General features: G+C 62.0%; 2 protein-coding genes across 6 annotated transcripts; both read left to right on the forward strand.

Moving 5' to 3' along the window:
• The first annotated feature begins 5 nt into the window (after positions 1 to 5).
• MPL (MPL proto-oncogene, thrombopoietin receptor) lies at positions 6 to 6,061 on the forward strand. 5 transcript variants are annotated; one of them, XM_052801795.1, is made up of 13 exons: positions 328 to 713; positions 1,196 to 2,393; positions 2,512 to 2,647; positions 2,988 to 3,163; positions 3,379 to 3,644; positions 3,721 to 3,877; positions 4,031 to 4,160; positions 4,481 to 4,653; positions 4,759 to 4,901; positions 5,055 to 5,214; positions 5,387 to 5,474; positions 5,598 to 5,685; positions 5,779 to 6,061. In XM_052801795.1, exons 2-13 carry the CDS (start codon positions 1,607 to 1,609, stop codon positions 5,974 to 5,976), a joined length of 2,502 nt encoding a protein of 833 aa, XP_052657755.1. In that variant the 5' UTR covers positions 328 to 713; positions 1,196 to 1,606; the 3' UTR covers positions 5,977 to 6,061. The 5 variants fall into 5 exon arrangements, 4 of the variants coding, with proteins under 4 accessions (XP_052657756.1, XP_052657755.1, XP_052657758.1 ...); XM_052801796.1 differs by lacking the exons at positions 328 to 713; positions 1,196 to 2,393 and adding an exon at positions 6 to 321 and having other exon boundaries at positions 5,779 to 6,053; XR_008237217.1 differs by lacking the exons at positions 5,055 to 5,214; positions 5,387 to 5,474; positions 5,598 to 5,685; positions 5,779 to 6,061 and having other exon boundaries at positions 328 to 2,393; positions 4,551 to 4,653; positions 4,759 to 4,886.
• Positions 6,062 to 6,153: 92 nt separating this feature from the next.
• CDC20 (cell division cycle 20) lies at positions 6,154 to 13,414 on the forward strand. The gene is made up of 11 exons (XM_052801800.1): positions 6,154 to 6,326; positions 8,244 to 8,446; positions 9,021 to 9,166; positions 9,932 to 10,028; positions 10,575 to 10,703; positions 11,059 to 11,255; positions 11,605 to 11,699; positions 12,050 to 12,281; positions 12,391 to 12,516; positions 12,687 to 12,804; positions 13,149 to 13,414. The coding sequence occupies exons 1-11, from the start codon at positions 6,280 to 6,282 to the stop codon at positions 13,325 to 13,327; spliced, it is 1,569 nt and encodes a 522-aa protein (XP_052657760.1). The 5' UTR covers positions 6,154 to 6,279; the 3' UTR covers positions 13,328 to 13,414.
• The last annotated feature ends 45 nt before the right edge of the window (positions 13,415 to 13,459 follow it).

Genomic DNA, 13,459 nt, shown 5'->3' on the forward strand with positions numbered 1-13,459 from the left:
TCTTGGCGCTGTGGCTGGCGGCGGAGGGGCTGTGGCACGGTGGTTTCGGGCATGGGGAAGTGCCGGCAATGGGGCGGGGGGAGCCTCCAGCCAGGCTTCCTGAGCTGCACAGCCACCACTTCCCAGATAAAGGTATTGCCCGGAGGAGCCGCAGCAGCTCCCAGGGCGCTGGGAAGGGCCCAGCGCAGCACCCACGGCCCCAGCACATGGGTTGCAGGATGGCAGCCTGCCTGCATCAGGGCTGGCTGCTCTGGCTGCTCCCTGCTGTCCTGCTCAGCCTCCGTAGCCCTCCAGCAGCTCCTGACCCAGTGACATCCCAAGGTAGGTCCTTGGGGCCATTTTCTCCCCCAAAGGATGGGCCAGAGAGGAGTTGGCATGCTGGGCGCGGGCAGCGAGCACCCCACGGCAGCTAAAATCTGCAGGGTTGGGGAGGGGGCATCCCAGGAGGGTGTGCAGGGAGTGTTCAGGGTGGGCGATGGAGCGCCCTTCTCACCCATGGGACACCCTGGGGTGCCCAGAGCAAAGGGACGTCCCTGCTCTCTGCAGGCAGGACCTGGCAGACCCCAGGCACCCTTTGGGATGGCAGCCTGGGGCTCCCAGTCCCGCACAGGTAACAGAGCGGCTCCCTGCTCATCCAAAGTTCTTGGAGTTATGACAATGAGGGTCTGAGCAAAATTCAAGCCAATGTCTGACAGCATGGCTCTGCACCACAGGTAACGCTGTGGCACTGCCAGGCTAATCCCAATGCTCCCGCACCAGCCTTGCCGTGATCTTACTGCCCTGCTGAGCATCCTCAGCTCAGCCAGTAGCTGGCCCCAGCCTGGCTTGCTGTGCCTGGCAGAGCTGCTTCCCGGCTTTCTCCTGTTTCAGGCTTCTGTATGCTTTCTTTGAGCGCCTCCTTAGTCCTTTTAACACTTTCTAGAACACCATAAAAAGCATTAACTGAACAAAATCCTGTTGATCTCCTGCTCGCCTCTCCAGCCCCACCCCAGGTCTCTGGCCTCGGCCGGCTCCAGAGCACATTTTGAGTCACCCCCGTAGGGGCAGTGGGAGGAAGGTCGGGGTCCGGCTCATCCTCCCTCTGCCTGCAGCTGCTGTGACATTGCTGTGCTCTGAGCCCACTGCTGGCTTGAGCAAGCGCGCTGCCCAAGCGTGGCTGATGTGGGCTGCAGAGCTGTGTGGCTGCTCTTCCTAGGAAATGGCCTGCACCCAGCAAAGATGCTCTGATAGCCCACAGGACCAGTGTGGCCTCCCACAGATGCCATGGGTCCCTGTGCTACCAAGCTGCTGGGACCTGGCAACCCCATCCCCTGTCACTGGGAATTGGGGATGTCATGGAACCTGCATGAGGCCTGGGGTGGAGGAATGAGGTGCAAAAAGGGAAGAGCAGGTTGGGTGGGTTGTGGTCTCTTGGGAGGGAACGTGGGCTGGGGGAGGAAGGCAACACAGGGCTGGGAAAGGAGGAACAGGGCTGGGGGCTCAGGGCAAGGGAAGGGACAGGGAGAGCAGAGGGACACTGAAAAGGTGGCAAGTACATTTGGGGACTGTCACTTATTCTCTGCCCAGGGTGGGCTCAGCTGGCAGTGCAGTGGGTGCGTAGCAGAGAATGGATGCACTCAGCACATGGAGCAGGGCCAGGCACTGGCAGATGGCTTGTTGTGGGGTCCTGCAGCTAGGGGCAGCCCCTGGGGAAGGAGGCACATCCCAGGAGGAGGAGGAGGAGGGCTGGAGTAAGTCCCAGGGCAGAGGCAGTGGGGGAGAAGGGAGTGCTGGAGCAATGCTGGGGGGCAGCAAGGCCACCCCTGTGCTTGACACATCTGCATCTTGGGGCTGTCCACTTTTCCCTGACAACAGCAACAGGCACCCATGTGCCAGCAAAGCTACTGGTGCTTGGGATGGAGCTCCTGCAGATCGTGATGCTCCAGTTCATCCCTGCATCAACAGGGAGAGCAGCTTGCTAAGTGGGGCAGAGAAACCCACAGCCCCCCAACCACTCCCCAGGCTGGGGTTTCAGCATCCCCCCCTTTTCAGGACCACTCGCCCCCACACCAGCCCCAAGGCTCTTTCCCTCTCCCCGGGGCGCTGCTCCTCCTTATCTTGCTTCCGCGCACCTTCCGGCGTGAACAGGGCAGGGGTGCTTCCCGCCGATCGCTGGGCCCCGAGCCCCCCTCCGACCGCAGGGCTATTTCGGGATGTTTGTTTGTCCCAAAGGACCCTGCGTGCTGAGGAGGGTGGGGAGCAGTGGGGCTGGCCGGCAGGGAGCCCTGCTGCCAGCCAGGACACCGGTGCGAGCCAGCAGCCAGCATGCGTGCCGTGTCCCTCCCCACCGTGCCAAGCTGGTGGAGGGCACCTGTGGCACGTCCACGTCCGCAGCCATGCCCACGCTGCCCCAGGTGCCTGCACAGACTGGCCTCAGGGGCGAGCCTGCCAGTGGGCATGGGGTGGGGGTACACAGGTGGGATGGGGACGGGTTTGTGCCCAGGGGCTCCTTCATGCCCACATTCCTCCCAGACGCTGCGCTGTTGGCGGGGGTGCCCGAGGCCATCCTCTGCTTCTCCCGCTCCTTTGAGGACCTCACCTGCTTCTGGGATGAAGAGGAGGAGGAGGCGGCGAGCGGGATGTGCCACTTCTACTACTGGTACAGCAGGTAGGAGGTGGTGGGGACAGCCCAACATCCCCCTTGCCCGCACAGAGAGCAGCAGAGTCGGGGTGCTGCAGCTCTCCATACCATTGCTGTGGCTCCCAGCTGCAAGGAGATAGTGGAGAGCCCATGGGAGCTACACAGCAGCCACCACACACCCTGCGGCAGGGCTGGGACCTTGGCTGTCCCTCAGTCCCACAGGGATGGTGCCCTGCAGCAGATGGGGGCACAAGGAAGGAGCTGGTGACACCAAAGTCTCAGTGCCATGCCCCAGGTCCCCTCTCCTCCAGCCTGGCCCTGGGCAGGAGGCATGGGGTGCTGCAGGACCCCACTCTCCATTCCTCAGGGATGCGCCCACGGCGTGCGCAGTGTCCACATGGCGCCGTGGGGCTGGTGGGACGCGGCATGTCTGCGTCTTCCCCAGCCAGGACGTGCGGCTCTTCATCCAGCTCCACCTCTGCGTCCTGGATGCCATCACCAACCAGACCAAGTACTGGCGGGAGCTCACTGTGGATGCAGTGGGTGAGTCCCTCCCACTGGGCAATACCCCTGTAACACCAGGACAGTCCCCAGACCTGGGTCCCCTGTCCTTCTGCTTGCTGTGGGGGCTGGCAGCACCCTGCACACCAGGCATGGATGCAGTCCTGGGGGACCGCTGGGTGTCTCGCAGCAGGACCAGGGGGTGCCCAGATGGGGGCTGCCGCAGGAGGGCAAATGCCCCGGCACATTCCCCGCAGGTCTCATCGCCCCCCCGGCAAACATCACGGCCCGCTGGGCTGGGGCTGCAGGGCAGCTCTGCGTGTCATGGCAGCCACCACTTGCCGACTACCTGAACTTCTTCCTCTACGAGGTGCAGTGCTGCCCTGCCAGCTCCACAGAGATGCCCTGCAGCACCGTGTTGGACCCCGGTGGGCAGCACCCTGGGGACCCCTCCATCCAGCCAGCCATCAGCACCCATGCACCCACGGCTGGGGAAGCCACAGCCTCCCTGGGAGCGGGGCAGGTACATAGAGGGGCCAGGGATGGGCAGGGGGATTTGGGGGCCACAGCTGCTCCCCAGCCTGGCCCATCTCCTGCAGAGACTGGTCCAGGCCAACACCTGGGTGGTCCTCCGGGACCTGCGGCCAGGGGTGAGGTACCACATCCAGGTACGCAGCAAGCCTGACGGCACCTCCATGGATGGCGTCTGGGGGCCCTGGTCACGGGCAGTGGCTGCAGAGACACCCCGCTCCTCTGGTGAGCGGCCATCCCCACCGCCGGGGTGCTGGCAGGCACCCACACCTGGGGCTGCGAGGGGTGGGGGTCCTGGGGTAGGTGAGGTGCAGCACCCAGGTTTTGGGGGGCCAAGACGAAGCAGCTCCCTCCCTGCCCTGGCTCTTGCCTGCCCAGGAGACATCGGGCTGAGCTGCAGCACCCCTGACCTGCAGCACGTGCGCTGTGAGTGGAGCTGGGACCCTGCAGAGCCCCACGGCTCCCACCAGCTCTTCTACCGTCCGCCTCCAAGCAGGGCCAGCACAAGGTAAGGGGCATGGCAGGGATGCGGCGCTCAGGCAGAGAGGCGGCATATCCCAGGGACCGTGGGCTCTGCTCAGTGTCCCACATCCCACCCTGTGCCCTGCCCTGCCCTGCCCTACCACCATCGACCTCACACCTCCCCACCACCACTCCGGGCCACACTGCACCTCCAACTACAGGCAGCGTTGGCTTTCCCGGGCAAGTGCAGGAGGAGTGAGGCAGCGCTGGCTGCGGGGACAGGGTGGCCCCAGAGCAGGGCTGGCAGCAGGCAAGGGGAGCAGGGCGGCCACATTGGGGCTGACTGGTTCCCCGCTCCTCACGCAGGGAAGACGCATGGCAGCAGTGCGAGGAGGTGAGCGTGGGGGTGCAAGGCACCCACGCCTGCACCTTCCAGCCCAGGGCTGGCAGCGCTATCTCTGTCCTGGTGAATGTCACCCGGCCCCACGCGCTGCCCACGCTCAGCTACTTTAAGGAGCCCTTCTGGCTGCACCAGGCCGGTGAGTCCCAGCGCCACCGTGGCCCCTGCCCTTGCCCATGCCTGCCTGGCGGGTGACGCAGCGTCCTATGTCCCATTCCATGCAACACGTCCCCGTCGCCAACAGTGCTCACAGATGCCCCGCAGCTTGTGCAGGCAACGGTGTCACAGGGCCAGCTGAGCCTGCAGTGGCTGCCGCCCCTGGAGGTGCTGGCAGAGCAGCTGGACTACCAGGTCCGCTATGCCGTGGAGAAGAGCCATGACTGGAAGGTAAGGCACAGCCAGGGCTCCTCCAAGCAGCCCTGCACACCTCCGCTGCCGGCACATGGCCCGCATGGGGTCAGGCAGGACGGACCCGCACGCCACTGCTTGGCCACCACGCAGCAGCCATCGTCTCCAGCTCAGCTCGGCTCTGCCCCGCAGGTCCTACAGGTCCCGCGGGCAGCCAGGAAAGAAGTCCTGGACCTACGGCCAGGCGCCCGCTACCATGCCCAGGTGCGGGCCCAGCCCAGCGGGCCATGGTACCAGGGCAGCTGGAGCGCCTGGTCCAAACCTGTCGTGGTCGACGCCATGGCCAGTGCGGGTAAGGGACAGGGCAGGAGTGGAGGCTGCAGCCAGAGGAGCCACATGGCCGAGGGCAGGAGACCGAGAGTGCTGGAAATGGGATGGGGAGCACTGAGCGACAGGGCCGCGGAGGGCTCAGTGGTGGGGGCTCAGGGCAGGGCTACAGACCCAGCGTTCCTCCTCCAACGCAGGCTGGATCATCCCGAGTGTTACGGTGGTGCCGCTGCTCTTCACAGGAGTGCTCCTGGGGCTGCGGTGCACCTTCCCTTCCCTCTACAGGTAAGGGCTGTGCCTGGGGCAGGCGAGGGGGGGTCCAGCACCAGGCCTGGGCACCCTGCCCCGGGGGCGTCAGGGCACCCCGGGACTGGGGTTTGCCTTCGACACCCCCTTCCCCGCACCCAGCAACGTGAAGCAGAAGCTGTGGCCCCCTGTCCCCGACCTGCACCGCACGCTGGGCAGCTTCCTCCACGAGAGCAGCAAGCACGGCCAGGTGAGGGGGCCGGGGCAAGGCCCGCCGCGGCTGAGCCCCCCCGGGGGCAGCTCGAAGGGCGGCCCCCACCGTGCCCCCTCTGTGTGCCCCCAGGCCAACACCTTCTACAAGCAGCCGCCGGAGGAGGCCGTCCTGCCCTGCCTGCTGGAGGTGCTGCCCGGCCCGCGGGGGGAGCCGGGCGCGCCGCCGCCGCCTCCGCCGGAGCACGCTGCCGGCCGCCTGCCCGGCACCGACATCGCCAACCAGTCCTACCTGCTCATGAGCGGCTGGGAGCCGCGCGGGCCGCCCTGAGCCGCGCTCCCCGCCCCGGCATAAATGAGACGAGCAAACACCCAGCCTCCTCTCTCCTTCGCGGCGCCCCGAACCCGAACCCGGCCCCGAACCCGGGTCCCTGGGCCCGCGGGGACGCGGAGCGGCGCTGCTCCCGCGTGCCGGTTCCCGTCACCCACCCACCCGCAGCCGGGGGGGGAGAGCCCCGCCCCGCCCCGCCCCGCGGCCCGGCCAATCGCGGCGCGGCGGACGTTGGTCGCCGTGGCAGCGCGCGGCGGTTACGTTTGAAGCAGCCAGTGGGAAGAGCGGCCGCGCGGGGTTTAAATGCTGCGGCGGCGTAGAGCGATGTGGGCTTCAACTGTGGAGCGGTGGTGAGGGGCGGCCGGCGGCAGGGCCGTGGCGGGCGGGGAGGGCCGGCACCCTGCGGGGGGAGCCCGAGGAGTGGCCGGGGAGGTGGGGGGCGCGCCCCCTGACGCGAAGTGGGCCATGAAAGAGACCCCGTTGGCGAGGGGGGCCTTGGGGCGGGGGGCACTAGGCTGTGGTGAAGTGGCCCCTGAGGAGCGGCCTGGGGGGGGGTTTCTCCTGCGGTGGAGAGGGCCCTGAGGTGCAGCCGGGGGGGTTCTCCTGCGGTGGAGAGGGCCCTGAGGTGCAGCCGGGGGGGTTCTCCTGCGGTGGAGAGGGCCCTGAGGTGCAGCCGGGGGGGTTCTCCTGCGGTGGAGAGGGCCCTGAGGTGCAGCCGGGGGGGTTCTCCTGCGGTGGAGAGGGCCCTGAGGTGCAGCCGGGGGGTTTCTCCTGCGGTGGAGAGGGCCCTGAGGTGCAGCCGGGGGGGTTCTCCTGCGGTGGAGAGGGCCCTGAGGTGCAGCCGGGGGGGTTCTCCTGCGGTGGAGAGGGCCCTGAGGTGCAGCCGGGGGGGTTCTCCTGCGGTGGAGAGGGCCCTGAGGTGCAGCCGGGGGGGTTCTCCTGCGGTGGAGAGGGCCCTGAGGTGCAGCCGGGGGGGTTCTCCTGCGGTGGAGAGGGCCCTGAGGTGCAGCCGGGGGGGTTCTCCTGCGGTGGAGAGGGCCCTGAGGTGCAGCCGGGGGGGTTCTCCTGCGGTGGAGAGGGCCCTGAGGTGCAGCCGGGGGGGTTCTCCTGCGGTGGAGAGGGCCCTGAGGTGCAGCCGGGGGGGTTCTCCTGCGGTGGAGAGGGCCCTGAGGTGCAGCCGGGGGGGTTCTCCTGCGGTGGAGAGGGCCCTGAGGTGCAGCCGGGGGGGTTCTCCTGCGGTGGAGAGGGCCCTGAGGTGCAGCCGGGGGGGTTCTCCTGCGGTGGAGAGGGCCCTGAGGTGCAGCCGGGGGGGTTCTCCTGCGGTGGAGAGGGCCCTGAGGTGCAGCCGGGGGGGTTCTCCTGCGGTGGAGAGGGCCCTGAGGTGCAGCCGGGGGGGTTCTCCTGCGGTGGAGAGGGCCCTGAGGTGCAGCCGGGGGGGTTCTCCTGCGGTGGAGAGGGCCCTGAGGTGCAGCCGGGGGGGTTCTCCTGCGGTGGAGAGGGCCCTGAGGTGCAGCCGGGGGGGTTCTCCTGCGGTGGAGAGGGCCCTGAGGTGCAGCCGGGGGGGTTCTCCTGCGGTGGAGAGGGCCCTGAGGTGCAGCCGGGGGGGTTCTCCTGCGGTGGAGAGGGCCCTGAGGTGCAGCCGGGGGGGTTCTCCTGCGGTGGAGAGGGCCCTGAGGTGCAGCCGGGGGGGTTCTCCTGCGGTGGAGAGGGCCCTGAGGTGCAGCCGGGGGGGTTCTCCTGCGGTGGAGAGGGCCCTGAGGTGCAGCCGGGGGGGTTCTCCTGCGGTGGAGAGGGCCCTGAGGTGCAGCCGGGGGGGTTCTCCTGCGGTGGAGAGGGCCCTGAGGTGCAGCCGGGGGGGTTCTCCTGCGGTGGAGAGGGCCCTGAGGTGCAGCCGGGGGGGTTCTCCTGCGGTGGAGAGGGCCCTGAGGTGCAGCCGGGGGGGTTCTCCTGCGGTGGAGAGGGCCCTGAGGTGCAGCCGGGGGGGTTCTCCTGCGGTGGAGAGGGCCCTGAGGTGCAGCCGGGGGGGTTCTCCTGCGGTGGAGAGGGCCCTGAGGTGCAGCCGGGGGGGTTCTCCTGCGGTGGAGAGGGCCCTGAGGTGCAGCCGGGGGGGTTCTCCTGCGGTGGAGAGGGCCCTGAGGTGCAGCCGGGGGGGTTCTCCTGCGGTGGAGAGGGCCCTGAGGTGCAGCCGGAGGGGGGACCCGGCGGAACAGGGCTGCCGCTCGGCCGGCGTCCCTGCGCGGGTCCCCGCTGACACCGCCCGCCCGCAGGGCCATGGCGCAGTTCGTGTTCGAGGCGGACCTGCACGGGCTGCTGAAGCTGGACACGCCGATCCCGAATGCGCCGCCCGCGCGGTGGCAGCGCAAGGCCAAGGACAGCGGCGTGCCCGGGCCCAGCCCCGCCGCCGGCTTGTCGCCCATGAAGCCGGCCAATCGCTCCCACAGCTCCAGCAAGACGCCGTCCAGGACACCCGGTGAGCGGCGGCGACCTGCGGCGTAGGCTGGGTGGGGGAGCGTCGCCCGGGCTGCTTGCCTGTAGCCGTGGGGCTCTGGCCTCCATGCCAGGCTGCCCTAGCCGGCTTGCTGGTCAGGCAGGAGGAGGTGGGCTACACTGTCTGTCTCCTGGGAGTCACCCACCTTCTCCTCCCTGGCATGAGGTGGGCAGAGCTCTGTGCACTGGGGCTGGGTGAACTGAGCCTTGCTGGCACAGCTGTGTGTTGGGACAAGCGTGGGTAGGACTGTCTGCTGACAGCTTTATGTGCTCTAACGGTATTTTTGCATCCTCTCCTTATCTGTGAACTCTGGTGTTGTTGCATTAGACCCAAGGAGTTGTCTCCTGGCTGTCCCTAACCAGAGCTTAGTACAATTAAACAGGGGGGTATAAAAATACAAGTTAGTTGTGACTGGATGGCGTGAGCTCTCCAAGTCGTGTTTGTCTGGAACTTGTCCGGTAGGTGTGATCTGGGAGTGCTGGATTTGCTGTCTATTAAAAGCTCTAATATAAGCTGTTCGATAACTGTAAGGCAATATTTATGCATGTGAATGCAGGTAAACCTGGATCCAAAATTCAGAGCACCCCAACAAAGGCTGGGGGGGATCGCTACATTCCCAACCGCAGCACTATGCAGATGGAGATGGCCAACTTCCTCCTAACCAAAGAGAATGACCCTGCTGAGGAGTCCCCTACCAAAAAGGTGAGCGTGTTGCTAAGTTACAATTACTACAGTGATCACTACGAAACACCTAAACCTTCTTGGCCTTTTTACAGAGAAGCAAACTGTTAGTTCTATCAAGTGGGCACATGGGGCTGACAGCCCCAGCCATCACTGCTTCCAGCTCTGGGCTTCAGGAGCCTGGGATGTTGTGGAAGCTGTAGAGCCTGCAGTTGGAACAGGTACACAGCTGCTCCACAGGAACCTGAGCATAGCTGCTCTGTGGGGTTGTTTCCCTAGGCACAGGGAAGAGCAGAGCCCTACACCTCTGCTTCCACTCACTCTAGCCTGTGCTGCTTCTGATAGCAAAATTCAACTTTGGGCTAGTGAGGCTTTAAAATATAGCAGGCCACAGAGATGCAAAGCTGTGAGCCTGTGCACAGTGAAACTGCTGGTGGTAGCTATTCTAGGACAATGTCTACATGGGGAGCTATTCTGGAATGTGTACACTGTGTTCTGAAATCTGTTTATGAAGCATTTGGTCCCTTGTAGCTGTGGCTTTCCCCCACTGGCAATGAGACACTGAACTTGCCACTCTTCTGTATGAAAACGTGAGCAGGACAGTGTGCCAATGTCTGAAGAAAAACTACTTTGACCTGCCTGTCTGTAGCTGACTCCCACACACAGCTGTACACCTCCTGATTCTAGGAGAAGGGGGCTTAGGTACATGCTCTGCCAGCTGCAGTTTTAAGTGCAGCATGGGCTTTGTTTCAAATGCATTTCACTGAGGGTAGTTTCTCTCTGTAGGAGCAACAGAAAGCCTGGGCAGTGAATCTGAATGGCTTTGATATAGAAGAGGCAAAGATCCTCCGCCTCAGCGGAAAGCCACAGAATGCTCCGGAAGGTATGATACAGGGTCTGTGTAAGTTGACTTAGCTGGAGAGATCTGGGCAGGGGAACAGCAACACAGAGGCCCTGCGTGCAGACACAGGAGAGGTCAACTGGCTTCTCAGAGCTCCTATGCACACTGGAGTCTCCCTCCTTAGGGTTCCTGAGGTTGAGGGGCTGTGTAACAGCTACAGTGAATTTAATTACAGAAGTTGAAATGACTGCCAGTTGCTTACTTGTACTGCAGGTGGCTAACCTTCCTGAGGTCTGCAAAAGCTTCAAACTCTCTCCTGTGCACTTGTAGCTTAACGGTCACTAAACATAATGGCATACAGAAAATCAAGTGCTTGTCAGTTAAACTTGTTCCTGTGAATTAGCGAATCAGAGCTCAGCCTGGTTCAGCAGTTCATACTGCCAGTGATGTTAGCACACTGCACTCTTCTGAGTGTATATCTTCTCTGAGGACTTCATTTTCCCTGGAAGGGATTTCTGTTTGGGTGAGCAGTGCTCAGCTGGGATGAAACAGTAACTCAGGTTAACAAATCTGTTCCTCTGCACACAGGCTATCAGAATAACCTGAAAGTGCTCTACAGTCAGAAAACGACACCTGGATCCAGCAGGAAGAATGGCAGATACATTCCCTCAATGCCAGACCGGATCCTGGATGCACCGGAGATCCGCAATGACTATTGTAAGTAGGCTGCAATGTTGGGTGCTGGGCATTGAGATCATTCTGCACTGGAGTGCAGTTCCTAGGACAGTGTAACTGGGCTCTTTCAGTATCTTAAGCACCCAGGCTGGCATGGCCCAATTCTGGAGTGTCCCTGTGTGGCCTTAGAGGAACAGTGCTATGTATGTGACTGGGATTAAGGCTACCTGACCCCACCAGCTGGGCATGGTGACACCCAGAAGGCTGCCCCTTATCTCTGTGTGTATGTGTGTGTGCACATACCTGGTGCAAGTGGAAGATCTGCCATCAGCATTGGTGAAGGGCAGGGCTCCCCAGGTAAGCGCAGCGTGACCTGCATTGCTCTTCCAAATTGTAGATCTGAATCTCATTGACTGGAGCATTCAGAATTTCCTGGCAGTGGCTCTGGACAACTCTGTCTATCTGTGGAATCACACCTCTGGGGAGATTATCCAGCTGCTGCAGATGGAGCATCCAGATGATTATGTTTCCTCTGTGTCATGGATTAAAGAAGGAAACTACCTTGCTGTTGGCACAAGTAATGCTGAGGTCCAGGTGAGTGCAGGAGTAAAACTAGAGGTGTTGTCCAGGGATTGCTGGAGGGTCTTGGGACAAAGACTTGGCTAGCACAAGAAGGATGCACTGCACCCTGACTTGTCTTGACTGGTGTGGTGTGGAAATGTCCACAGCCAGTGACCAGCTGCAGCATGCAAGGTGGAGTTTGGCATTGGAGTTTTCTGATGCCTGGAGTTACCTTCTGTTCTGTAGGCATGAGATACAAGTTGATCTCTGCTCCCATACTGACAAGGTTGAATGACAAAGCCTGTGCAGTGAGGTTCCTAGGGCAAAGCAACAGGGCTGGGTTTCCTCATCCTCTGGAGAACTTATTGCTCTGCCTCTCTAGCTATGGGACATACAGCACCAGAAACGTCTCCGAAATATGATCAGCCATTCTTCCCGTGTGGGGTCCCTCAGCTGGAACAGCTACATCCTCTCCAGGTAAAGCAGTGGGTGGGAGTGGGTGAAGGGCAGTCTACAGCTGTTGCAGATTCCTACCCTAGATGTGTGAGCAGTGCAGGTTAGGAATGGTAGAGGGGAGTTTCTGTCCTGGCTTGGGATTCTTACTCAGCCAGTTCTGCTGAGACTGTGGGGAGAAGGCCTCTCTTCTCTCTTGCCCTTTGCTGAAATTGTGAAGAGCTTCTGTGGCTGCTTCGCTCACACCAACAGGCCAGAGATGCTGGTAACATGGGTTGAAACCCAGTGGCAGGTACAGCAGCCTTGCAACAGCACAAAAATGGATTTTGGTGAAAATATGTGCCATCCTGACCCTGCAAGCCTTCTCTCTGCAGCGGGGCACGGGCTGGCCACATCCACCACCATGATGTCAGAGTGGCTGAGCATCATGTGGCCACACTTGCTGGCCACACGCAGGAGGTGTGTGGACTCAAGTGGTCTCTAGATGGCCGCTACCTGGCCAGTGGTGGCAATGACAACCTGGTGAACATCTGGCCATGCACCCAGGGGGACAGCGGAGACTTTGCTCCTGTACAGACCTTCACTCAGCACCAGGGTGCTGTCAAGGTGAGTGCAGGGCTGCTGTGGGCACATGTCTGTGTGCAAGGCAGACATGCAGCACTGGCTGTGCACAGGTTGCTTCTTGCATGTCTTAGAATTAACCCCTTTCTCTCAGGCTGTGGCATGGTGTCCATGGCAGTCAAATGTTCTAGCCACTGGAGGTGGGACTAGTGACAGACATATCCGCATGTGGAATGTGTGTTCTGGCACCTGCCTCACTGCTGTTGATGCCCATTCCCAGGTAAGACATGAACATCAGTTTGAAGATAAACACCTTCTGGCTGGACACCTATACAGAGCTGCTGGCTCCTGAGGCCCAGAGGCATGGGAAAGCAGGGGACCATGCTCATCTCTGAGTGGTGAGCATCAGCACAAGCAACTTGTCTTACCTGCATTACTGCCTCTTCCCAGGTCTGTTCTATCCTGTGGTCAACAAACTACAAGGAGTTCATTTCAGGCCATGGCTTTGCACAGAATCAACTGGTTATATGGAAGTATCCAACGATGGCCAAGGTCACTGAGCTGCGAGGTAGGCTGGGCCCTTTGCCTGGGGAAGGGAGGGCTGCTAGAGGCTGAAGGCAGATGTAATCCTTGGTTTGAGCAGACTGGTGGTCTAGCCTGGAGCATCACTGATGCAGAGTGGTGTCCAGGGGGCATGCTGCTAGAGGGAGGCACTCCTGTGGGCTGGCTGAAGAAACACTGTTGCTCCAAATGCATGCCTAGGGTGTGAATTCAAGCTGCTGCAGTGGGGTGTGGGGACAGCTGTGCAAGCTGGTGTGGCTCATGGGGCATACAGGAGTAAATGTGACCATTGTGGTAGACCCAGAGGGACCAGGGCATGTGACCAGCCCTGACTGCACACCTCCTCCTCAGGTCACACTGCCAGAGTCTTGAACCTTACTATGAGCCCTGATGGTGCAATAGTGGCCTCTGCAGCTGCTGATGAAACACTGCGGCTCTGGCGCTGTTTTGAAATGGACCCCATAAAGAAGAAGGAAAGAGAGAAGGCAAACAGTGCCAAAAGCAGCATCATTCACCAGGGCATCCGATGAGTTCACAGGGTTGTTGTGGGGAGGGGGAAATTTTGGCTTGCTTACGCACTGTACAGTATTTTAAATGTTAATAAACTGCTTTAACTTGACTTTTTTTCTTTATGGAGTCTGGAAGAAAAGGCCATGGCTCAC

The sequence above is a fragment of the Harpia harpyja genome, chromosome 11, assembly GCF_026419915.1.
Source record: "Harpia harpyja isolate bHarHar1 chromosome 11, bHarHar1 primary haplotype, whole genome shotgun sequence".
Taxonomy (NCBI): Eukaryota; Metazoa; Chordata; class Aves; order Accipitriformes; family Accipitridae; genus Harpia; species Harpia harpyja.

Bases quoted from the DNA above. Each gene is read 5' to 3' on its own strand.
- MPL (XM_052801795.1), top strand. From the start codon at position 1,607: ATGGATGCACTCAGCACATGGAGCAGGGCCAGGCACTGGCAGATGGCT. The intron at 5,475-5,597 runs GTAAGGGCTGTG...CCCCGCACCCAG, and splicing joins ACCTTCCCTTCCCTCTACAG to CAACGTGAAGCAGAAGCTGT. The intron at 5,686-5,778 runs GTGAGGGGGCCG...GTGTGCCCCCAG, and splicing joins AGAGCAGCAAGCACGGCCAG to GCCAACACCTTCTACAAGCA.
- CDC20 (XM_052801800.1), top strand. From the start codon at position 6,280: ATGCTGCGGCGGCGTAGAGCGATGTGGGCTTCAACTGTGGAGCGGTG. The intron at 10,029-10,574 runs GTATGATACAGG...CTCTGCACACAG, and splicing joins GCCACAGAATGCTCCGGAAG to GCTATCAGAATAACCTGAAA. The intron at 12,282-12,390 runs GTGAGTGCAGGG...CCTTTCTCTCAG, and splicing joins AGCACCAGGGTGCTGTCAAG to GCTGTGGCATGGTGTCCATG.